Here is a 26,084-nt window from a genome sequence, read left to right as displayed (position 1 = left end):
GTCTGTGCTATGAGGGAGTGTGGCAGTGAGAACTCTGTGCGGGGTGGGCTGAGCCGGGAGGAAAGGGTGCTGCCTGGGACGTTCTAAGGGTACTGGACTGGGTGTGTTTACCCTTTCCTCTCTCCTCTTCCCTCCACTTCACCCACCCCCAATTTCAGACTTCCCAGGGAGCTATGAGGAGCTTGGTTGCCCCCAAGTGAATCTGTACATGGGGAATGGGGGTGGGGGTGGGAGTATGAGTTTGAGGGTCCAAGAAGAGGGTCAGTCATAAAAAGAGGGACAGTCAAAAAAGAGGCCATTCAAAATCTGGACCAGCCGGGACAAAGAAGACAGGCCACCTCAGGGGCCTATACCTCGTGCACACCGTCCTGTGGTAAGCAGGCTGGTGAACAGTGCAAGTGCAGAGGAAGGGTCTCTAACCCAGGCACACCACAGGTGTGACAAACAGCTGTCAGCCCAGTCAGAGCAACACCCCTCCGATACACCTGGACTAGGAGGAGGTCAATGAGAAAGAGTAGCGAGGGACTGAAGGGGGGTGATGGGTGTGCTTTGGGGATAGTGGTGAGGCCACTGATTTCAGACATAGTCCAAATGAGAGTCACACCAGGCAAATAAGCTTCCATCATAAGCATCTATTTCATTTGTGTCAGAAATCTAGACCTCCGCCCGGGAGTCGGGAGGGAGGGGCCAGAGATGGGGAGGGCACACAGTAGGCTCCCCAGAGAGTTTAAGTAGCCCTCACAGATTGGAGGGCTCGGTCAGCTGTTTAGATGTAGTGTTATGTAAGGAAATCCAGGCTCTGCTCCCTCCCATCACGACCCACACCATTTGTCCCCACCAGCATCAGCCAGCAGGGATATATACACACACACCATCACATGTTCTCTTCATCATATTTTCTGCTCTTTCTCCCTTCTCTTCCCCCAACAGAAGCTGTCATGGCAGCCCTGGGGAGAAAAGCGCTCCTCTCTGTGGACCAGCTCTAGCAGTGGCCACCAGGTGGCCAGAAGTGATCAGAGCCTGGCCCTGGGACGAAGAGGCACAGGCTTCCAGCACCATGGCAACAGGCTTGCACATAATGACCCTGCACATACAGTGCCTCCGTCCCGCCCTCTCCCACCACCCCAGAATGGAGCAACTCAGGAGGATTCCCAAATGAGCACGGGAAGCCGGGTTTGCAAAGCCTGGTGAATGTAATGCATCCGGACGGGGGAATTGCAGGAGGCTGGATGGCCTAGGACAACAGCCCTTTGGGTGGCCTCAGCTATCCTGTGCAGGGCCCCCCACCCTCTGCCCAACAGGCCACTGTCAAGGACATAGCTATGTTAGAGGCTCAGATCGTGGGCTCCCCAGACAAGAATCTGGGACGTGGACAAGTAGACCCTCAGGGCTCCCCCAGATGGCCGGGACTATGGTCGCGAAGGCTGTAGTTGATGTCTTCCCACAGGTCGTCGAGGCGGGCCTGCAGCTCGCTCCGGGCCTTGCCTCCGTCCCCTTGTAGGAATTCTGGAGCGAAGGCGCTGTGGCCTGGCGGAGGCGGCGCCAGCTGCTGCTGGATCTGCTTGGTCTCTTGGTCAATGGCGCGGGTGAAGGCGGCAATCTGCAGGAAGGTGTCGTGGCGGAAAGCCTGGAGTCGTTGGCGCACCTCCTGAGACAGCACCTGGGGATCCGGCTGGGCCTCTTCCTCCGCACCGTCAGCGCCGGCGCCAGCAAAGGCGCTGAGCTCTTCGCGCAGCTGGTCGAGGTTCTGCTGGATGCGCGTGTGCAGGGCCTTGGCCTTGAGCGTGAGCTTGCGCGAGAGCACCTGCACGCAGCGGCTGAGGCGCGCCGGGCTGGCGGCCGCGTGCGGCGCCACGCTGCGGTGCAGCTCCTGCACGTGGTGCCCGATGCCGGTCACCAGGCGCTCCGCGTACGGGTGGAAGAGCGCCTTGACGCGGCCAGTGTGGTGTGCCACGCGGTTCTGCAGCTCCTGCAGCAGGCTGCGCGCCTCTTCCACGCCCCCCAGCAGCTGGGCCTTGGTGCCCTCTCCGACCACGCGCAACTGCTCCTGCAGCTCCTGCACGCGCAGGGCCACCTGCTCCATCAGCTCCACCGTGTAGGGCTGCAGCTGCCGCCGTAACCCCTCCAGGTTCCAGCCCACGCGCTCGTGCACCTCCGCCATGTAGGGCTCCAGACGCTCCCTCACTTCCTCCAGCTCCTCCTGCAGCTGCTGCCGCATGCCCACCGGGTCGCGTGGGAGCCCGGGAGGCTCCCTCCCTTGCCCATTCAGAGGGCCCAGCTTTTCCAGGAAGTTGTCCATATTGCTGAGGTCTGGCTCAAGTCTGTCTTTCAGGCTCCTGGGGAAGGAGACAATCAGGCCATCAGACTGCTAGCCCCCTCATCTCCTTTGCCCCAAAGACATCACTCACTGATCCTATGGAGAAACCAAGGATGCAGGGCGGTGGCCCCCGAGCCGGGTCTCTAGTACTAACCCAAGCCAACCATGACTCCTCCCACAGGAAGTGCAAACACATGGCACACGCATATCCAGGTCAACACTTCCAATTCCTTGTGCACGGAGGCACCTGGACTCTCACATAATCCTTTCGTTCTGGAGGCTGCAATGGGGGGTCCTCTCCCCTGCTCTCTGGTCCCACGCCTCAGCGGGCATGGAGGCAGCAGCTAAAGAGAGATCAAAGGCGGAGGCTGCCGGCAGGGGTTGCTGAACAGCCCAGGAAGACCAGGATAGAGGGCAGAACTAGCGCCGCTCTGTTCTCTTCCCAGGGAGGACCACAGGGTTGAGGAATCAGGCAGTGCGTCATCCCACCCTCTGGGTGTCTTCTCCCGTTGCCCACACCCCTTGCCCTGGCCACTCACGCGGGCTCCCGTGCCAGCTTCTGCTGCTGGATCTGCTCCACCCTGCCTTTGTCCCTGCTGCTCTGGCTGAAGTAGTCCCAGAAGCCTTTCCGTGCCTGGGTGATTGAAAGCACTGTGGAGAGGGAGCGGGTGAACAGGGGCTGGGTTTCCTCCCCCAGGGTGGACGGACCCCTCAGTCCAGCCTCCACCCACACCTCCACAGTGAAGTCAGGGTTGGAGACCCACCTGAGAGGAGGGCCAGAGCCCAGGTCAGAACTGCAGCCACACTTGCCATGATGTTCTCTGAGAAGAAAGGCGAATGGAGGCCTGGTGAGAGTGAAGAAGCAAAGAAGGGACACCTCCCAGGGGACTTGCCCCAGGGGACCCTGCCCCAAATCTGTTAACCCTCCCCTGGGTGTAGGGAGCACAGAGCTATCAGGGCTTAAGAGGACTGACCTAGTTGAATGTGGCTGGGAGGGAAAGGGTGTCTTCCTGGGATGGGTTGGGGGGGCTCCTTTTTCACCTCATCACATCATATGGAGTTTGTGGAGCTCAAACTGCTTTGTAAAGGTTTCCCCCCACCCCGCCCCGCCCAGGAGACCCCAGGAGCAGCTCCCTCGGCCACTTTTGCCACCACTCCCCTGCTCACCTATTCCTGCCCCCATTTCATGGCTGGGAAAACTGAGGTATCCTGGGGGTGGGGGAAGAAGCTGCTCTGCCAAAGTGCTCCAAGAGGAGGTCCTTAGTTCTTAGTTCCCACCCACAGCTCTCTGCTCAGTCCCCTCCCTTAGGACTCCAACCCACATCCCTCTGCCCTGGCTGCTCACCTGCTCAGTTCTGGGCACAGAGAGCAGACATTCCGCTTTATAGTCCGGGGCCTGGGCCTGTGGCAACAATTGCTCTGAGTAAATACCACGTGGAGGTTCAAAGAAGGATGACCTCAGCTGCCTCCCAGTGCTTGCCTCCTGCCCTTTCCTGGCACCCAGGGGGTTAATGAGTACCCTAGTATCTCGATGCTGCCCCAGTAGAAAAGTGCTTCCTGGAAAGTTTTACAAGGAGTGGGCCTGAACTCCTCACCCAGGTCCCCCAGACCCCTTGACTTCCAACCTTCCTGTGGACCTACTGACTGACCCACCAACAGGGACAAGCCTGCTTGTCTGCTGAGGGCCCCGCTCTTACTCAACTGCCCAGAAGCACTGTGCCCCAGCCAGACAGGGACAGTGTCCAGCTGCCAGCCTGAACCTGAGCAGCCCTTGACACCTCCACCACGGGCTACTCAGGCAGCCTGGGAAGAGCCAGCATTTATAGGGTTGAAGACCCACCCACCTCCCACTTTATGAAATAATCCTGGAACAAGCTGGGGCAGTTTGATGGGGTGAAGATGACGTCATGAGAGGCATCTGGGCCAGGGACATTGGGCCCAAAGAATGGGAGCAAGAGGAGGATTCTCCCCATGGGGAAAGGCTGAACTCCACCCACAAGGCCTCTGAGAAGGAGAAGCCAAAAAGCCCAGACTTCCTCTGATGATATATACCCACTCCATATACTTAAACACACACATTCATAAACTCCTGATTTTTGCTTCTAAATGTGTCTTGAATCGATCTCCTCCCCTCCATTTCCACCACTGGTCATTTCACCACACCACTGTCTCTCACCTTGATCACATTTGTAGCCCCCAGCAGGTCTCCCTGCCATGGTCCTCCTTATTCAGTCCATGCTCTGCTGTGGCTATTCCCAACCCACTTCTGGCCTCATCTCCTGCCACACAAACCCTTGGCATTCCCTGAGCATACCACCTCTTTCAGGACCCTAAGCTTTCGTACCTGCCATTCCCTCTGTTTGAAATATTCCTTAGTGAACTTATATTCATTTTTTTCAGACTTAGTTTGTATTAGTTAAGATTCGGCTTAGCTGCAAATGCCAAAAAAAAAAAAAAAAAAAAAAAAAGGAGAAAGAGAATAGCTTAAACAAAATGGAATTCTGTATCTCTCTTATGTAAACATAGGCCAATCAAGGCTCCTTCTGTCTTGTTGCACTATCATCCTCAGCAAAAGGCTCATGTCCAAGTTTCAGCTGCTTCAGCTCCAGCCATCAAGTCTACCTCCCAGCCAGCAGAAAGAAGGACATGTACCCTTCCTTTAAAGACACATCCCAGAAATTGTTCTCACCACTTTACTGACATCCCATTGGTCAGAACATAGTCACATGGCTACACTTAGCCGAAAAGGAGAATGGGAAATGTAGTCTTTATTCTGGATGGCTGTATTCCCAGCTGGGAAAGAGCTATATTACTCAGGAAGAAGAGAAGAATGGATTTGGGAGGACATGAGTAGGCTCTGCTGCACAGCTCCAATATCACTCTAAATGCCCTCTTCTGCCCTCACACTTCTCTGGAGACAGACGATTCCATATTAACCATAGAACATTTTGTATGTTCCTGGAGTATCGCACTTATTACCCTGCAGTGCAATGATTCATTGACATATGTGAGAGCTCTCTGAGTGCAGGGACTTTGTCTAATTCATCTCCGTGTCCCCCTATTATGTTTGGCACAACACATATTAAATGACTTGTCCATCATTACACAGTAAGAGGTGCAGCCAGAATTGGAACCCAGGTAGCTAAGGCCAGCATGGGATGGGGCAGAAAGGGTAAAGAGACCACAATCAGGTCATGAAGAGCCGTGTGCAAGCAGTCACTGAAGGGTATATGATGGAAAGATCACTCTGGAGGGCAGCAAGACAGAAGGTGAGGAGACTGCTTAGAGGCTGTTTGAGTAACCTGAGAGATGATGAAGACTCTGAACTAAGGCATAACAATGAGAATTGGTAGGAGAGAATATATTTGAAGGATACTGAAGTGGTGAACTGATAGTACCTGCTGACAGGTTGGATGAAGGAGATGAAGGAGGGGAAGGAAACTAGATGTCTCCCAGGTTCCTGGGCAAGTATGTAGATGGTTGCATAACTTGTGTCCATCAACAGAAGAATGGATAAACAAAATATGGTATACACATATATACAATGGAATATTTTTTAGTCTTAAAAAGGAATGAATTCTGATACATACTACAAAAATGGATGAATCTTGATGACATTATGCTAAGTGAAATAAGTCAGACACAAGAGGACAAATCTTGTATGATTCCACTTACATGTGGTACCTAGAATAGCCAAATTCAGAGACAGAAAGTAGATTAGAGGTTACCAGGGGCTGGGGGAGGGAGGGATGAAGAGATAAATTGTTTAATAATACAGAGTCTCTGTCTGGGAAGAAGAAAAAGGTCTAGAGATGGATAGAGGTGATGGCTGTATAACAATGTGAAAGTATTTAATGCCACTGAACTGTGCACTTAAAAATGATAATTTTATGTTATGCATATTTTACCACAATATTTTTAAATAGCATTTCTGGTACCCTAATGGTTTTCTGCTGAGGCTATGCTATAAAATATAGCTGCACTGGATTTTCTGTGAATCATCATCATCACCACCCCTTCTAACGTCCTTTCTGGGATGCAGAGGAGACACCTGGAACCATATTTCCCAGAATCCCCTTCTCTCTATAGGCCTAGGTTAGAGTCACCAGGGTGAGGTGGAAGAGGAGAGACCATTATTCTTCATTGGTTGTTGCAGGCAGATGCATAGCCAGACTTGGGGTTTAAAGCAGCTTCTGGGTGACTTTCTTAAGAATCACACTCATTGGTTTTGCAAACTAAGATAATTAGGTGAGCTTCCCATTTGTAGCCACTTACAAGTGAACTTTTGAGAATCACTCCTTCAAGTGCAAGCTGAGATGGTCACTCCTCCAGCCCTTCCAACAGTTTACAAAACTGTAATTTTCTACATTACAGCCTTTCACACGTGAAAAATATAGAGTGGCTTCTGTTTTTCTGACTGAACTTAGATTAATACAATAGGTAGATGCAGCACACACTCATTCTTCCCTATTTGATGATACAGTCTTAGTTTTTAAAATGTTTGGGTTGGTTGGAGGTATTTGTATATGTGTATGTGTTAAGTGTTTTCTGTGTGGAATCATTTTAAATCATTGTAGGCAGAGTAACACTTCACCCTAAATACTTCAACATACATCTCCTAAGAATAAGGACACTTTGACATAAACAGAATACAACTATCACACCTATGAATATTAACATAATTCTTTACTATCATGTAATATATACCATATATTCAAATTTTCCCAATTCTCCCAAAATGCCTTTTATAGCTGTTTTCTCTCTCTTTTTTCCCTTTTAAATTCAGGATCCAACACATTTCATGGGGTTGTTATGCCTCTGTTGTCTCTTTACATTTAGAACAGTATTCCCCAACCCTTGACATTGACTTTTTTTGAAGAGTCCAGATAAGATGTCTTGGAAAGTGATCTGAATTGGACTAGTCGTTTCCTCACCATTAGATTCAGGTTAAACATTTTTGTTCAAGTCTTTGGATTCAAAAACCAGTCCCCTGAAAGCTCTTACTTACAGAAGAAATCAGCTTATACATGTAAATGGAATGATGTAATTTTTTAAAAATCACTATTTTGCAACCCTCCGTGAATATTTGATTCAGGCAAGGTTCATCAATGAATGCTAAAACCATTAAATGAAAAATTATTGAGGAAAGGGATGCTCACATGCCTTCAAACTATCTCCCCACAAATTACTTATCAAATCGCTAAACTTTACTTTTGCAATGGAGAAATCTGGTGGTTCATTTTAACCAAGTGATCAAACTTAACGTCACCAAACAGTGGAACAACCTGATATTTTGTACCTCCAGATATAATGCCATAAGAAGGGTCACCTCTGAAGTGTCTTGAACCAGATTATTTCCACAGAACTTGTTCAAGCTTCCCTGTCTTCACTGTCTCCCTGTTGTGTAGAATCGTGGTACTCACAGACAGCTGAATTTTTAGAAGAGAGTTAACCATCTGTTTTTTGTTTTTGTTGTTGTTTTTTCATCCAAGAATTGCCAACATAATCTGATTGTAGAGTAAAAAGAATTTTAAAATGTATTTTTATAACGATTAAAAGGTACCTTGCTCTTTAATGCTCTGTAGCAGCAGTTTTACTGTAAACACATGAATTAAACAAGTATACAGATCTCAAATAAAAACTCAATGTGAACCAAATGGGAAGACCTCCTAGACAGTCTTTCTCTTGTGACCTGTTCTTTAGAGGAGCAATAGTGACTCCTCATTGTACGTAGTGTATAAAATGTGCTGCAGGTTGCCCTCCTTCAGTGTACCCTGCCAAGATCTCAAGTGTAAGCTGTGATGCAGCAGTCTCCGCTCACTGTGGCACCGGTTCCTGGATTCCCTTTCCGAACACACCAGGGACATAGAACATAATCATAATATAATAACTGCTCTTTATGGATCCATTCTACATTGCTTATATTTCTATCACCAAGTCTTAATGGAAGTCCATTTCTTAAAAAAACAAATTTACATCTCAAATACAATTCAAAAAGAAAGGTATTTATGCTTAACACAGCATTAAAATAGCCAGACAAGTTAAGCACTGACCTGCGCGATCGTGTTTTTGTCTTGAACGACAATCTATTTGCATTATTTGTCAAAAAGAAAGAGAATTAAATAGGACATCTAGAAGTGAAATATATTGTCATTAAATTAAAAAAAAAAAACTCAGCTACAATTGGAAAGAGAATTAGTAAACTGGAAGGTTGATCTGAGAAAATCACCCAGAAAGAATCATAGAAATAAAGAGAAAGAAAATATGAAATGGAAGTTAACAGACACGAACAGAATAGGAAAGTCCAATATATCCCTACCAGGATTTCTGCAAAGAGAATAGAGACACTTCAGGCAATATTCAAAAGATGATGGCTGAGAAATTTTGAAAATTGAATAAAGATGTGGCATGAATTGTCAGTTATAGGAAGCATCCTGAGTCTTGAGTAGGATTAAAATTAAATTAAAACAAATGCAAATCAAGACACATTATAGTGAATCTGCAGAACACTGAAGACAGAGTATCTTAAAATCAACCAAAGAGAAAAGACTAATGATCTACAAATAAAAATTATTAAACTGACAGCTGGCTTATCAGCAATATATCTTCAAAAGACTGAAGGTAAATTAATGGCCAACCAAGAATCATACTCAGGTAAACTATTATTCAAGAATAACAAGTTAATTTCAGAGAAGGACTGAGAGAGTTTATCACTTACAGATCCTCATTGAAAGACTACTAAGGATCCGAAATGGAAACAAACCCAGAGAGGAGTAGGATACAAATAACATGGAAGCAACAAACAATGAAATTAGTAAATGTTTAGGTAAATTAAAACAGCAGGGACTTCCCTGGGGCACAGTGGTTGAGAATCCACCTGCCCGTGCAGGGGACACAGGTTCGATCCCTGGTCCGGGAAGATCCCACATGTGGCGGAGCAACTGGGCCCGTGCACCACAACTACTGAGCCTGCGCTCTAGAGCCCGCGAGCCACAACTACAGAGCCCACTCACCGCAACTACTGAAGCCCACGCGCCTAGAACTCGTGCTCCACAACAAGAGAAGCCACCACAGTGAGAAGCCTGCGCACCGCAAAGAAGAGTATCCCCTGCTCACTGCAGCTAGAGAAAGCCCGTGCGCAGCAACGAAGACCCAACGCAGCCAAAAAAAAAAAAAAAGCATTGGTGATTTTACATGTATTTATGTAAATGTGTGTGTATATATATTTAAATATACATATATTTAACCCATATGAGATTAGTTTTTTATAACTAAAATTGGTCAAATATTGGCAATTTCATATAGTTCAACCTAACATGAAACATTTTTACATGTAGTTTAGTCTGTCTTAGTCACTGCTGTATTTCCGACACTCAGAGCACTGCTTGTCACATGGCAGGGGCCTCAATGAATATTACTGATGAAGGGATTGCTTTAGAGAAGGTGTTGTAAACAACGAGGAACTAAAATATTATTGACTAGACCAAAATCACGTGGAGAATGGGAAAGGAGAGGTCAAAGTGAAAGCATGCCGCAGTCTTTGCATTACTCAGGAAGAAGATAAGAATATTGATTATCTTTAGACTTTAAGTCAAGTGGGAGGATTAAAATTTCAGGAGTAACCCATTAAAGATACAAAGAATACATAACTTTCAAACCAGCAAATGGGAAAAAGAGACTAAAGAACATCAGATTGACTTCTAGTAAAGGCTGGTGGATTGACTGTGTGCATTAGCCTCTGCTCTTTTCTGAAATCCCAATAAAATGACATTAAAGTGCACTTTAAAAAAAATGCATAAACCCACAAAGAGAATAGGAGACAAAAGAAATTTTGGAAGCTGGAAAGCTTCTAGATAGTCAAACGATAGTAACTAAACACACCTGAGAAGATGAATTTTGAAGCAGCAGTGGAGAAAGGCAAGAAACCCCCTGATTGATATTACTGAACTCCCAAAAGCTCAGACATTAGCAGCAACAGATTCTTCTGGAAACATGGGTGGCAGTGGGGCTGAAAATGTGGCAAATGGTTGAGAGTCTGTTTGAGAAGCAGATTCCTCTCCAGTTCCGCTCAGCTGGGTTTATGTCCTTCCCCCAAAGCAGCAGGAAGCCAGAGGTTTATTCTCTGGAGAGAGTAAAAGAACAGGTCTCTGGCCTGGGAAAAACAAGATATTGTTGGGGCCAGGGTTCCTGTACTCAAAAATACAGGATTTAAGTAAAATTTTATATATTAAGTTATGAGACTCCTCTTTCCACACACCATCCTTCCTTTCGGCCAAAATGTTGGCCTGTTTGACTTTACCCTCCAGAAAGGAGACTGGAATATTCTCCCTGTGAAATTAGACTAAGCCAAGAAAATAGACCTAAAGAAACACTTTTGGGGGTTTTTGTGGTCAAGATGGTCCATTGTAAAGTGACCCATGGACTCAAGGCTTCACATCAGCTTCGTTTTTTCTTCTAATTTTTTATGAAATTTTCCAACATACAGAAAAGTTGAAGGAACAGTACAATGATCACCCTAATACTCACCATCTAGGTTCAGTAATTGTTAATATTTTGCCATGTTTGCTTTCTCTCTCTATATATATGTATTTTATACGTGTGCCTAACCATTTGAAGTTGCAGAGAGCATGCACTTTTCCTCTAACAACTTTAGCTTGTATGTTCTAAAAAATAAGGACACTCTTCCACAAAACCACAGTACTTTTATCATACCTAGGAAAATTAATAAGAATTCCATAATATCATTGAATATACAGTCCATACTCAAATTTCCCCATTCGTCATTTAACAATCTTTTTATTAGTGCTTTATTATTTTCTCAGTCAAGATCCAATCGAGGTGGGGGGAGGGATAAATTAGGTGTCTGAGATTAACATATATACACTACTATATATGCAATAGATAATCAACAAGGACCTACTGTATAGCACAGGGAACTCTACTCAATATTCTGTAATAACCTATATGGGAAAAGAATCTGAAAAACAATGGATATATGTATATGTATAACTGAATCAGTTTGCTGTACACCTGAAACTAACACAACATTGTAATAAGTCAACTATACTCTAACATAAAATAAAAATTAAATTTAAAAAAAGGTCCAGTCAATATTTATGCATTGTCCCTTGTTGTTACTAAAGTACTCTTTAGTCTTTACTATTTTTCCTATTTTTTAAAAAATAACGTTAACTATTTGAAAAGACCAAGACAGTTGTCTTGTAGAATGTGCCATATTCTTAATTTGTCTGATTGTTTCTTTGTAATGTCATTAACCTTGTTTCTCTATCTTCTGTATTTCCCATTAACTGGAATCTAAGTCTAAAGGCTCAGTTATGTTCAGGCTATGTTCCTTTAAAGAGGAAGCAGGAACTTCACATTACATCACATCAGGAGAAATGCAGTGTCCAGCTGTCCCGCTGTTAATGATCCTAAGTTTCATCAATTAGCAAGGCAGTGAAAAGGAGATCTCTTAGTTGTAAAGACATGCTCTTTACCTTTGTAATTAGCAGGTGATCCCTTGGCTCTCTGTCCTTGGGAACCTGATGAATTTACCACACATTCAAGATCTTTGCCTGAAATGATTATTTCATTGGAGATTTTCTAATTCTATTATTCCTTCTACATGTTTTAGCTGGCATTATTCTGTAAAGAAAAGCTCTCCCTTATCAATGGGGATGAACTACAGTTCTTCCTGAAGCAGCAGCAGGGTAAATGCTTAATTCTTTCCCTTGACCAATTTACAGAAGAAGGAGGTGGTAAAATATTCTCCTCAATGGTGGCAAATTAAATTTTATATTTTTCTTTTGGTTGTCACTATGGACTCGGGGAATTACTCTTTTTCAATTTTTATGATAATGCACAGTTATTACAATGCAATATAGCCACGTTTGATGCTCAGACTCTTCCTAATTTGGCCAGTGGGAGCCCCTTCGAGCTGCTCCTGGGTTTTGTTTTGTTTTTAAAGATTTTAAATTTTATTTATTTTTTTTGGCTGCATTGGGTTTTCATTGCTGCGCAGGGGCTTTTCTCTAGTTGCGGCGAGCAGGGGCTACTCTTCGTTGCGGTGCACGGGCTTCTCCTTGTGGTGACTTCTCTTGTTGCAGAGCACGGGCTCTACGCGTGGGCTCCAGGAGTTGTGGCACGAGGACTCAGAAGTTGTGACACACGGACTCTAGAGCACAGGCTCAGTAGTTGTGGCGCATGGGCATAGTTGCTCCACGGCATGTGGGGTCTTCCTGGACCAGGGCTCGAACCCGTGTCCCCTGCACTGGCAGGCAGATGCTTAACCACTGGGCCACCAGGGAAGTCCCTCCTGTGTTCTTTTAACACACCCCACTTATGAGTCAGGGTTCTTTAGAGAAACAGGACCAATAGGATGTATATAGATATATAAAGAGATTTACTATGAAGGAGACTCACACAATTATGGAGACTGAGAAGTCCCACAACCTGCCACCTGCAAGCTGGAAGCCCAGGAAAGCTGGTTCTAGTTCAAAGGCCTGAAAACCAGGGGAGTCAATGGTGTAAGTCTCAGTACAAACCCAAAAGCTCAAGTATTGGGGGCTGATAGTGTTAAGTCCCAATCAGAGTCCAAAGGCCTGAGCTCCAACATACAAGAGCTGGAGAAGATGAATGTTGCAGCTAAAGTAGAGAGACCAAATTTGCCCTTCCTCTGCCTTTTTGTTTCATTCATGCCCTCAAATGATTGGATGATGCCCACCCACATTGGGGAGGGCAATCTTCTTCACTCAATCCACTGCTAATCTCTTCCAGAGACACCCTCACAGACACACCCAGAAATAATATTTACCAGCTATCTGGGCATTCCTTAGCCATCAAGTTGACACTTTGAGTGCTTCCTTGATTTCTGATACAACTAGATTTCCCAAGCTCACCTTGTACTTCGTTTGCCCCAGACCTGGATCTCCAAGGGGCCCTGGTTTGTTTTAGTGGAGAATGGTATTACCAAACCAGGTTCCGGTGCTTGGCATTGCTGTTGGGTTGTCTTTGCTTGTAGGCCTTTGCAGTTAACTAAAGGTATGAAATATATGGAAAAAAAAAAAACATGATTTCATATAGATATTTCTAATTCAGATTTTAAACTGCAGAATTTTTCTTTTTTTAATGTTTTTATTCCTTTTCTCTTATGTATTAATTTGCTTTAACCTACAATACACATAAAATAGTTTCTTTTAGTCTATCGTTTGTCTTTTGACTTTGCTTAGAGTGATTTGATCTTTTGCCCTGCAACATATTTTTATTTTTGTATAGTCAAATTATAAAGTAATTCACCTATGTTTTCTTAAGTACATGTATGGTTTCATCTTTTCATTTAGATCTCTCATGCATTTGGAGTTTATTCATCTCTCATTATTTATCTCTCGTGCATTTGGAGTGTATGGCATGAGGAATGAATCCAACTTTATCTTTTCCCAAATAGCTATTCAGTTGTTTCAATACTATCTCCCCATTATTCAAGATCTACTGTTTCTCACATACTAAATTTCCATTTGTTCTTTGGCCTATTTCAGGACTCATCATTCTGTTCTATTGGTTTGTCTCTTCATATGACACTACCACACTGTTTTACTTTAGAGCTTTATAGTACGTGTATCAGCTCCCTAAGGGTTTCCCCCTTATAAACATAAGCAGACAATCAAGAATCATAGCATAACCAAGGGGGGAAAGTGGCGGGGTAGGGGTGGTGGTATGATGAATTGGGAGATTGGGATTGACATATATACACTAATATGAATAAAATGGATAACTAATAAGAACGTGCTGTATAAAAAAATAAAATACAATTCAAAATTTAAAAAAAAAAGAAAGAATCATAGCATATCTAAGGAGAGTCTCATATGAAAAATGTGGGCCAAAATAAAAAATAGAAAACAGCAATGTAGAGGAAGAGTCTTTGCAGGGAGAAGAAAAGAAAAAAAGAAAAATGCAGAGAGATGTAAGAAAAGATATTTTAGGACTTCCCTGGTGGTCCAGTGGTTAAGACTCTGTGCTTCCAGTGCAGGGAGTATGGGTTCCATCCCTGGGTGGGGAAGTTCCACATGCCATGCAGTGTGGTAAAAAAAAAAGAAGAAGAAGAAGATACTTTAACCATAAAACAACAATAGGATTTTTCTTTAAATGTCAATATGGATGGCCAGAAAAAAAAGCTCTTGGAAATTAAAAAATGTAACAGAAATGAAACTAATCAAAATAAACAAACCAAAACTCAATAGAAAGGTTGCAAGATAAGAAAGTTGGTAAAGAGAAGAGAAAATTTAGAAGGTGAGAGAAACAATCCAGGAGGTCTAACATTCAGACAATAAGAGTTCCAGCAAGATACAGAATAAGGGAAACCATCAAAGAAATTATTCAGGAAATGAATTTCCAGATTGAAAGGGCCTATCAAGTACTCTCATGCCTAAGGAAGTGGTTGCAAATAGACCCACACAAAAAGCACTTCATCGTGACTTTTCATGACCACAAATGAAACCGTGTACCTCAGATTGGGACTTGAACCCACATGCTGGGACTCAAACCCAGCCAAAACCCACAGCCTTCCAACTGAGATCACACACCTGGTTTCAGGATTTAATGAAACTCAGGTTCTTGATGTCTCATCACAGAAAGAATTCAGTGAGAGGAAAAAGTGATAGGTAACAAGTGGATTTTTTTAGAGAGAAACACACTCCACAGACAGAGTGTGGGCCATCTCAGAAGGCGAGAAAGACACCAGGGTATGGGGTTGTCAGTTTTTATAGAAGGGGTTAATTTCATAGGCTAATGAGTGGGAGGAGTATTCCAGCTATTTTAGGAAGGGGCTGGGATTTCCAGGAATTGGGCCACTGCCCACTTTTTGATCCTTATGGTCGGTCTTGGAACTGTCATGGCACCTGTGGGCGTGTCATTTAGCTTGCTGATGTGAGCCTATACTGAGGCTCAAGGTCTAGTGGAAGTCGACTTGTCCACCATCTTGGACCCATTTGGTTCTAATCACTTTATGTCATGTCCTTGGGTTATGTCATTCTTTCAAAGGTTGTGCCCTGCCTCCTTCCCTCCTGTTTCACAAACAGAAAGAGAAGATGTTATGGAACGCAAGTTCGTGTGCCTGACATACAGGGAGTCCAAACAAACAGAAACATCGGAGTTTGGAGCAGAGAAAGGTTTATTGCAAGGGCCAAGCTAGGAGAATGTGTAGCTCGTGCTCAGAAACCTTGAAATCCCCAATGGTTTGAGGGTACAACTTTTTAAAGGCAAAATTTGGGGTGAGGGACGCAGGGTGTGTGACTTTCTTCTGATTGGTTGGTTGTGGGGTAACAAGGCTGTGTTCCAGGAATCTTGTGCTCAGCCTGAAGTTACCATCCTCCACCTGGGTGGGGACCCCATTTCTGCAGAAGAACTGAAAGATATGTATGTATAGGTATATCCCTTGAGGACAACCAGGACACTGCTTTATCACTGCACCATTGTTTCTTGTCTGCTCCTCCTTTGTTTCAGCAATACCTCCCCTCCCTAATTAGTAACTGTTTAAGTCTAACCTTTGGAACTCCGGGAAGGTCTAGGAGGCTGGAGCCTTTTTCCTTCAAACAAGAAATGGGGGACACGGAAAGGATTTGAAGCCAGGAGAGCCCCACAGGGTCCTGCTTCATTTCAGGAAGGCAGGGGATAGAATGTATGTGTGTGTGTGTGTGTGTGTGTGTGTGTGTGTGTGTGTGTGTGTGTGTGTGTGTGTGTGTGATGTGTACAAGTTGTTTATATGTGGAAGAGAACCCAATTTTCATTGACCATTAGTGGATAATCATAAGCCTGAAGATAAGATAAAGCTAAAATTGAAACATCAGAGTAATAAGATTTTCTAAGAGCCAAAAGTTGTTTTTGCAGAGTGGAAAATGGGGATGAGCTTGAGGGACTTCTGTTTTTTTACACTAACTTGTAGGCTTGCTGGACTTTTAAAACTGTGTACTTTGATGAAATAAAAGCAGAATTCAAAGGTACATAAAATTATTTTTTAAAGGAGTACAATAAAACAAATAGAAGTACAAGCAGGAAGATAAAAGAAGCAAAGAAATACCATGGTAAATAGAAAATATTAAATAATATGATAGAGATAAATCAACAATCACAATAAAAGGAAACAGATTAAACCAGCCCGTGGAGCATCAAATCTGGAGCTAGACTGCCTGGGTTAAAATGCTGACATGGATTAGCTCTTTGACCTTGGGCAAGTTATTTAACTTCTCTGTGCATCAGTTTCCTTATTAGTAAAATGCGGATAATCATAACATATAGTACGGTATAATTCATAGGTTCTTTGGGAAATAAATGCTTTAATATATTTAAAAAATATAATAAAAGCACTCAGAGCAATGCTTGGCACATAGTAAGTGCTGTGTAAGAATTTACTATTGTTATTACTATTATTTTCACATCAGACTTTACAAAAATTCCAGACATTTTCTATTTAAAGAGGCACACCTCTAACATAATGTCAGAGAAAGTAACTTTTAACAAAGGGTGGGGGGAGGGTGGAAGGCTTTAAAAAGACATACCAGACAAAAATTAATCAAAAGAAAGCAGGTATGACAATATAATATCAGAACACATAAGCTTTGGGTCAAAAAGGATTAATAGAAAGAAAAATTCACCAGGAAAAGATAAAACCTAACAGTAGGGACTTCCCAGGTGACGCAGTGGTTAAGAATCTGCCTGCCAATGCAGGGAACATGGGTTTGAGCCCTGGTCCGGGAAGATCCCACATACTGCAGAGCAACTAAGGCCGTGCACCACAACTACTGAGCCTGCACTCTAGAGCCCACGAGCCACAACTACTGAAGCCCGCGGACCTAGAGCCTGTGCTCTGCAACAAGAGAAGCCCGTGCGCCACAACGAAGAGCAGCCCCCACTCTCCTCAACTAGAGAAAACCCATGCGCAGCAACAAAGACCCAACGCAGCCAAAAATAAATAAATAGATTTATTAAAAAAAAAAAAAACCTAACCGTATAGTCTCAAAAGGCATAAACAAAAAACTGCTGAGTCTCAAAGAGAACTTGACAAATTTGGTAGGTGATTTTAGTGCCATCTTCTCAAAATTGATAGAATCACAGAAAAATGATGTGAATAATAGTCAACAAACTTGATATATAAAGAACTCTGCACACCCCAGGAAGCGGAGAATCTTTACCATCACAAGTACATACCTCAAGGGAAATCCAAACATTATTTGTAATAGCAAAAAAAAGAAAAAGAAAGAAAGAAAGGAAGCAAGGAAGGAAAGAAAAAGAAAGGGAAACAACCAAAATGTCATAAATAGATGGACAAATAAATGACGGTAAATTCACAGAATGGAGTATTAACATTAGCTGGTAAAAATAAACATGTTTGATATATATGTATTAACATGGATATGTCTCCCAAACATAATGTAAAGTGGAAAAGAGCAATGTGCAGGAGGATACAAACAATTTTATATTAATCACTTAAAATTTTATAGCATGTGAAACAATACTGCATATCATTTTGGCTACATAAATATATATAAAAGAATAAACAATGGATGGAAAGGAGACTCACCAACTTCAGGCTAGTGATAGACTTTGGGGAGAGAAAGGAAATGGGGAGGGACTTTCACTATATCTGTCAGATTCTATTCCTTTAAAAAAAGATTCTAAGACATGAACGTTAATATTTGTTGAATCTTGGAAAGGGGTGCATGGATGTAAATAACTGTCACATGTACTTGTATGTATGTTCGAAATATTTCATTGTAAAATTTTAAAAATAAAAAGCAAGAGATCAAATTGATGGAGAGATAAAGGAAATAAAGACTGAAGAGTATCGTTGGTTTTGTACACAAGAGGCTCCTGGTGAGCCCAATAGAGGCAGATGCAGTGGCTCCATGGATGTAGACGCCAGATAGAGTGAAGTGAGGAGAAACGAAGGAAGGAAGGGGCTTGAATGGACCTTTGGTGTAGCTGTTTTGGGGAAACAGGAGAGAGAATTGAGTAGGAACTCATAGAAGTCTTAATTAACAGACTAGCCAAGGGCCCACTAAAAGCTGGAGGTCTGAATTTACAGTGGCATAAATCATAGCACTGTCTTCTCTAACAGGGTTCCATAAGGTGAAGTTGAAAAAGCAGAAGTCAGCTTTTTTTATATATACATATAAATTTATTTATTTTATGTATTTTTATTTTTGGCTGCGTTGGGTCTTCATTGCGGTGCGCGGGCTTCTCATTGCAGTGGCTTCTCTTATTGCGGAGCGCAGGCTCTAGGCGCATGGGCTTCAGTAGTTGTGGCACGCGGGCTCAGTAGTTGTGGCACACAGGCTTAGTTGCTCCGTGGCATGTGGGATCTTCCCAGGCCAGGGCTCGAACCCATGTCCCCTGCATTAGCAGGCGGATTCTCAACCACTGCGCCAGGGAAGCCCAGAAGCCAGCTTTTTGTGAGGAAAATGAAAGAGAAAGACAAGGGGACAAAGGGTCCAGAGAATTGCAAAAGAGTTGTTGAAGTAATGCACTGGATGGGAACGATGGAAGCAGGAGCCGTGAATATGAGAGAGAGAATGAGAGGTCAGAAGGATGGGCACTGTGGCTGAAATGAGACAGAGGAAAAGGATGCTGAAACTGAGGAGGTCAAGGAGTTGAGAGGGAAGGTGTTTGGATGGGTTTTCCACATACATGATGTCACAGGCAGGAAGGCAAGCTCCGAGGAGAAGAGATAGATGGTCAACTAAGAGCCAGATGCTGAAGTCTGTAGTGAATGTGGAGGTCAACAATGAGGGAGCACGGCCAGGTGGAGCCAGCCTCCAGGAGTCAGTGGTCTGGAAACAGCAACGGGGCTGTGAATCGTCTGCCTCTGTGAAGGAGGGTTGCAGGAGAAACCAAGGAGCAGGCATCCTGCACGAAGGCCAAGTTCCCACAAGGGCCAGGAAGTGGAGAGAGTTCTAGGCAAGGCTGAAGATGCAGAGGCATCTGATCCATGGGGCAGTGGGAAAATTGGGAGGGAAGAGAACTTTGGGGTGTTGGGTAGAGAGAATAAACAAAGAAGGATGCAGGAGAGAGTAGGAGTGTTCATCTTTCCAGAGAGCCTTTCTTTGGGGCTGTGGCCAGGAATGAAACGGATGCGGGGCACAGTGGGTTTAGAAGGGAGGTTCATGCTGCATCCAACATGTCCAAAGCCTTGATGAAGGCAGCCGCTGACACTGAGACCGACATGGTTGGGACCTCAAGGGTGGGACCACTAACTGTGTTCCAGACACCCCGCCGGGTCTGGAGATGAACTCGGTACCAAGTAACACCCAACTAGATTACACTGTGAGCCCAGGGATGTTCCAAGTGCTACACAGCAAAGGACGAGTTCTCCGGGTGATGAAAGGAAGAAGCAGCATGCCCAGCAAGAGAAAAGACGTGGAGGCCAGAAGCTATGCAATCCATAGTATGAATGAAGGGCTCAGTATGGCTAGAGTGTGGTGGTAGGAAGGTAGCCTGAGCACATCTGCACGTCCCTCTGCCCCTCAGAGTCTGGCCCAGTAGGATTTGAAAATACTTGATAACAATAACCCCTCTATTGAGCACCTCCCATGTGCCTGGTATTTACCCTTTATCATCTGTAATGTTCAAATCAATACTCCGAGGTAGGTATTGTTATCCTCATTTTACTTACAGAGAAACTGAGGCTCAGAGGGATTCGGGAACGTGCTCAGGGTCTTGCCCTGGGCCAATCCCGGGTCTGTCTAACTCTGAAGTCCATGCTCAATACGCCAACTCATGCTCAGGATGAGAGAGAACCCTGCTCGTGGAGCCGGTACCACACAAAGCCTCTACACACCTTACTGGGGGACCCAGAGACCCACGTGCTCAGTAGAAAGCCAGGTGCCAGGGATTTATGATTCGGTAGAAAGAGGGCTGTTGAAACACAAGGGAGCCAGGGTCCATGTGTAAGCTGATCTGGGGACAAGAACAGTAGCTCAGGGCCAGCCAGGGAAAGGACAGCCAAGATCAGGACAGCTGCCAAGTCATCACAGGGAGTGGAGTCCATCCCTCCCTCCTTGTCCCATCCCGCACTTAAATACGCCCCCTTCAGTGCCCCTTCTCTCCTGTCCCCTATGGAGGTAAAAGCAGCTCTAGTTATGGCCGGAACACCAGGTCCTTAGGTCTTTAGCCTTGTCAACTGTGGCCTCCACAGGCCATGATCCATCGTGCCTCAGAAATGCCCCACAACTAGATGTTTGTGTCAGAAACACCTACTGGTGGTGCAATAGCTAGGTGGGACCAGTGACATGGACTCTGATACCACAAAATGTACTGAGCACATTCTGAGTCAACACAGTGATGGGGGCCAAGAAAGATAAGGATTTTAGTTGTTTGGGTTTTGCTTATGTAAACCCTCCTTCATCACCAAAGGTTGGAGGCTCCTGGCAGTGAAAACTGAAATGATGATTATGGTTATGATGATGATGATGATGATGGTGATGGTGATGATGATGACGATGAGAGAGAGAAAGAGAGAAGACCCTCAGGACCAGTGAAAATAAAAATTGTAGAAGAAGATCATGACCTGAGAAAGCACAAGACCTGAAGAACACAAGCACAAGCAATAAGGGATGACAAAGTTGCAATAGTTGACTTTCACGTTGGCTTTGGGTTTCCTGGAAATCCATGAAGAGGGAAATTCAGTTCGTTGCATAATTGTTGTAAGCAGAAGAAAGAAACAGACCAGAATCAAAAACAAAATAAAGCTTTGCCAAACATGAGTTGCAAAATAAACATCTCGATGGGACTTTGTATACAAGGACTTTTGAATCGTGTTAAAAAGTCACTGAGAGATGGCAATTTTGCATAAGATCAAGGTGAGGAAGCCCAAATATCTAAGCTTCTGGTGATAAGATCTGTGGATAGGATTAAGAGTGCCTGATATTTTTTAGTAGGAAGTCCTGTCTATTAAAATATTAACTAACATTAATGAACAGCTTTTTATTTCATTAATACTTAAAAGAATACAATATAGAAAAAGCATACATTGCAGATAAGCAAAATATGTATATATAATCACCTATATTCCCACCATCAGCACTTGTATATTCTCCAATTTTGTTTTAATCTAGGCATATGTTTAGATTTTTTTTTACAAATTTATTTTTATGCACTCAGACTGTTTAGTAGCCTGATTTATTGTTTAGAATATGTCATACTCACAATCCATGTCAATTAATGTTCATTCACAATATGATTTTTAATAGAGATTAATGTGGACATATCATAATTTAACAATCTCCTCTTGTACATTGTGTTTTCTTAATTTTTAAAATTATAAACAGCAATGTAATGAACACTTTTATAGCTAAATGCATGCATTCTGTGGTTATTCCCTTACCATTAATTTTTAAGTGGAAGAACATTTTCTAAACAGGTATATCCCTAGTCACAAACCCTTTGCAGTAATACTGAGGCCTCCCAGTGTTAGGATCAGTTAACCTCCCAGGTTGGAACCAGTGGCTTAGACTCTAAAGGAAAGATGCACCACAAAGCCTTCAGGCATTTTCTGTCTCTGTTACTTTCATGGATTTTCAGATACAAATTGAGTGCATGTATCTAATTTCACTTTTCTCTGAAACCTCCCTCAAAATATAGTGAAAAGATTTTTTTTTTTTTTTTTAGAAAAGATGTAGACCCATAGGGACAAAAAGAATGGAAAAAAAGACCACAGCAAAATTTTGAAAGCTAGAAAGCAGACAGACCAGTTGCAACTAATTTAGCAGGCCTGAGCAAACTGATCTGAAGTTGGCAGTGGGGAAAGATGAGGGCCGACCTGAGTTATTGCACTGAATTCTCAAAATGTTAAGGAATTGTAGTAAATCTTCTGCTAGCCAATGTTACACCCGTGTATGAATTAGTAATACCCTCCCTTTTCTCAAGACACTCTACTGCCATCTACCAGAAGTTTGTCATAATAAATATACAGTTCCATGATGTCTACAGTGCGGGAAAGGTGCACTCGGAATTGTGCCCTGCACAGCTTGCACAGCCATACATACCAGCCCTGACCTGGAGGCACCAGGTACCACTGAAAATAGAAGTGAATGAAGAGGCTGTTGTAAAATATGAAAGACTGGTTAAAACTATTTAAAAAGCTGGAAAAGCTTTAGCTTTTCTCTCTCACCTTGGCAGAAGATTGGAGGTTTATTCTCTGAAAAGCGGAAGACTGAGTATCTGTGGAAAGAGAATGTCTGGCAGAGTTGAGGACAGGGGTACTCTACCAGAAATAGAGGGATGAAATCAAAGTGTGCCCTCTGAATGCTGAGCCCCATCCTGCTTCTTCCACTTGGGCCCGGGAACACTGGTATCCAGGCCTTTACCCTCCAGGGAGGAGAGTAGGAGAAACTTCCTAGGGAAACATGACCTGCTCAAAGGAAAATACCTAACTATTTTTACTTTGGGGGTTCCCGAACTAAACTTTCCAGTGGATCATGCAACAGTGAAGCTCACAGTCAACAATACTATGTACTCATGTACATGGGGCTTCAAATCAGCTTTCAAATCCCCACTCTGCAGTTTAAGCAGATAAGCAAAGTTTACCAGGCATTTGAGGAAAGATCCTAACATGAAAGATAGAGACCAAAACAAACAGACATTTAAAAAGGAACTTGAAGAAAACTGAGACTATGCAGACAGAAGAACACTTAAAAATACCATTAATATCATCAGAGAGTTAAAAGAATGTATTACAATGATGAAACAAGAACAAGACACTACAAAAGAACATTCACAGAATTTTTTTTTTAAAAAGCACTTGCAAATTAAAAACACAATTGTAGAAACAGAAAACTGAATAAAGTGTGAGGAAATCTCCCAGAAAGGAGAGCATGCAGAGATGGAAGAAATGAGTGAAAAGAAAATTAGAAGACTTGTCCAGGAAGGTCCTATTATTGGAAACGACTGAGAAAAAGTGGTACAATCATCTTAGAAAACAATTTAGCATTACCTGGTAAAGATGAACATACATATACTGTACAACTGAGCAAGAGAATAAAGATTTATTAAATTCATTCATTTATCCAACAAATATTTATTGAGCACCTGCTAAGTCATTGTGCTGGGCATTGACTATACAAGAATAATAAACAAGATAGACAAGACCTCTGCCCTCTCAGAAACCAACCAAGATTCTTCATCCCAAGGCAGCTGTGAAGTATGGCACATCTCAGGCTCAATTTTGTCCACAAGGTTTGGGTTTTCGTGCAAGGAGTCTCTGGATAGATTTCCTGTGGGCAGAACATGTGTATGAAGGAATTGTAATTATTCTGTGGCTCAAAGAGGAGTAAAAATTAGAACAAAGCTGGATTGAGAAAGAACCAATTTAATTTTTTAAATTTTGATAATCTTGAACAGAATTGTCCAAAGATAGAATCAATTGTTTGGGGAGGTGGTAAGTTGGCTGTCAGTGGAGGTGTTCAATACTAAGCAGGATTCATTCACTCAGTGATTGCATGATGGCCATGTGCTGGGCACTGGGCTAGGCACTGTGTATTAGTTAGCTATTGCTGCATTGCAGATCACCCCCAACTTGAATGTCTTACGATCCCGCACAGTTTCTGTGGGTCAGTGGCTTGGCTGTGTGGTTCTGGCTCAGGACCTGTCATGAGATTGCAAGTAGGACGTTGCCTGGGTCTACACTCATCTGAAGGCTTGACCAAGGCTGGAGGATCTGTTTCCAAGGTGGCTCACTCGTATGGCTGGCAAGTCGGTGCTGGCTGTTGAGGAGGGGCTGTAGTTCCTTCCTATGTGGACCCCTCCACAGGGCTGTCTGAGTGTCGTCGCAACATCACAACATGGTGGCTGTCTTCCCTCAGAGTCAACGGTCTAAGAGAAAGCAGTATGGAAGCCACAATGGCCTTTATGCCCTAGCTTTGGGATTCATATACCATGACTTTCACAAAGCCTATTGATCACCTAGGTCAGCCCTCTTCAATGTGAGAGGGGCCACACAAGGTCGTGAGTACCAGAGATGAGGGTCAATCTCAGAGGCTGGCTGCCACGCTGTGAGTGCAATGATGAACAAACGAGTGGGGTGCCTGACCTCAAGAGTCTGTTAGCGTAGAGTTAGGATATTTATTAGAGATGCTGTCAAAGGAACTGGACTGAGAGACAAAACAGATCCCTCCAATCCTAACGTCCTGTGATCTTGTTCTTCTAGGTCTTAGTTCTTTACTCACCATACCACTAAGCCACCATCTCAGAACCAGCAACTCACACCCTCGTTCTTCTGCCACGGGCAATTCTGAGGTCTCCATTATTAGCTGCTTGTCATCACACAGCGACGTAACATGGTCCCACTCTTGGTGCTCTCAGATACAGAAGTCCCTGGATAACCCCACGCTTGTTGTTTCTCTCCCCAGGGTGCACCACTGCCTGTGCTCCTCTTCCCGGGAGCACAAGGTGTCCTATGATAATGCCAAGAGAACACTGTGTCCCCATGCGGGAGCTGCTTTTGATCCAGCTGGGTAATCCCTCAACAGCAGCAATGCCCTGTGGGTTCAAGAGGAGAGCGGGCCCCGCCCCCCTTTACCCTGTTGTGCTCTTCTCTCCCTAATCAGGGCCATGCCAACCACCAGAGACTTCAGGGGCCGTGACCCCTCGGACGTTCTCGGATGACTTTTTACCTTCAAGCTTTGTGGAAGGGTGCAGGGGTATGGCTAATGTCTTAGCCTGGCCCACACCAGTGCTGGTCGACCCTCGGTTTGGTGCACTCACCCATGTGCACGGAAGAGTCTGTTATCTCCAGTTCACCCGAGAAGCCAGAGGTAGCTGGGGGAGCTTCAGGCCTGAAACTGTGCGGGCTCTGGGAGGACCATGGGGAGATACTGATGTGGGCTGCACCGGAGTCCAGAAAACGCCCTCCCCTGCCACTCGCAAGGGATTCAGTGCTCAGTTCTCCTGTGTGTAAGTGCTTCAGTCTTGCCAGGTGGTAAAAACCGGGTCCTGGAGAAACTCTGGTGAATATTTATTTATTTGTTTGTTTGTTTCTAGTTTTTAAAGTAATACTATTAGGATGGCTATTTTTAAACACAACAACAGAAAATAACAAGTGTCGGAGAAGACGAGAGAAAACAAACCCTTGTGCACTGTTGGTGGGGATGTAAAATTCTGTAGCTGCTGTAAAACACAATATGGAGGTTCCTCAAAAAATTAAACAGAATTACCGTGTGATCCAGCAATTCCACTTCTGAGTATATTCACAGAAAAATTGAAAGTAGAGACTTGAAGAGGTATTTCTACACCCATATGCATAGCTGCATTCTTCACAACAGCCAAAAGGTGGAAGCAACACAAGTGTGCACAGACAGATGAATGGATAAACAGAATGTGATCTATACATGCAATGGAATAGTATTCAGTCGTCAAAAGGAATGAAATTCTGATATGTGCTACGACAGGAGTGAATCCTGAAAACATTACGCTAAGTGGAAGAAGCCAGACACAAAAGTAAAACTATTGTATGATTCCACTTCCATGAACTATCTAGAATAGGCAAACTCTAAGAGACAGAAAGCAGACAAGCAATTACCAAGAGGTGGAATGGGGGAGTGGTAATGGCGAATTACTTAATGGATACAGAGTTTCTGTTTGGTGATGAAGAAATTTTGGAGATAGTGGTGATGGTTGTACAACATTGTGAATGTAATTAATGCCACTAAACTGTACACTTAAAATGGTTAAAATGGCAAATTTTATGTTATATATATTTTACCACAATAAAATCTAATACTAA

The 26,084-nt window shown here is 43.8% G+C and overlaps 1 protein-coding gene across 2 annotated transcripts; it reads right to left on the bottom strand.

Annotated features, from left to right (window-relative positions):
- Positions 1-1,384: 1,384 nt before the first annotated feature.
- APOA5 (apolipoprotein A5) lies at positions 1,385-20,099 on the bottom strand. 2 transcript variants are annotated; one of them, XM_068555959.1, is made up of 5 exons: positions 19,980-20,099; positions 3,663-3,719; positions 3,082-3,138; positions 2,857-2,968; positions 1,385-2,336 (listed from the first exon to the last, which is right to left on the bottom strand). In XM_068555959.1, the coding sequence occupies exons 3-5, from the start codon at positions 3,128-3,130 to the stop codon at positions 1,385-1,387; spliced, it is 1,113 nt and encodes a 370-aa protein (XP_068412060.1). In that variant the 5' UTR covers positions 3,131-3,138; positions 3,663-3,719; positions 19,980-20,099. The 2 variants fall into 2 exon arrangements, with proteins under 2 accessions (XP_068412060.1, XP_068412059.1); XM_068555958.1 differs by lacking the exons at positions 3,663-3,719; positions 19,980-20,099 and adding an exon at positions 3,485-3,550.
- Between the last annotated feature and the right edge of the window lie 5,985 nt (positions 20,100-26,084).

The sequence above is a fragment of the Eschrichtius robustus genome, chromosome 11 (genome assembly GCF_028021215.1).
Source record: "Eschrichtius robustus isolate mEscRob2 chromosome 11, mEscRob2.pri, whole genome shotgun sequence".
In the NCBI taxonomy this organism is placed as follows: Eukaryota; Metazoa; Chordata; class Mammalia; order Artiodactyla; family Eschrichtiidae; genus Eschrichtius; species Eschrichtius robustus.
This window is presented reverse-complemented; position numbering and strand designations above follow the sequence as displayed.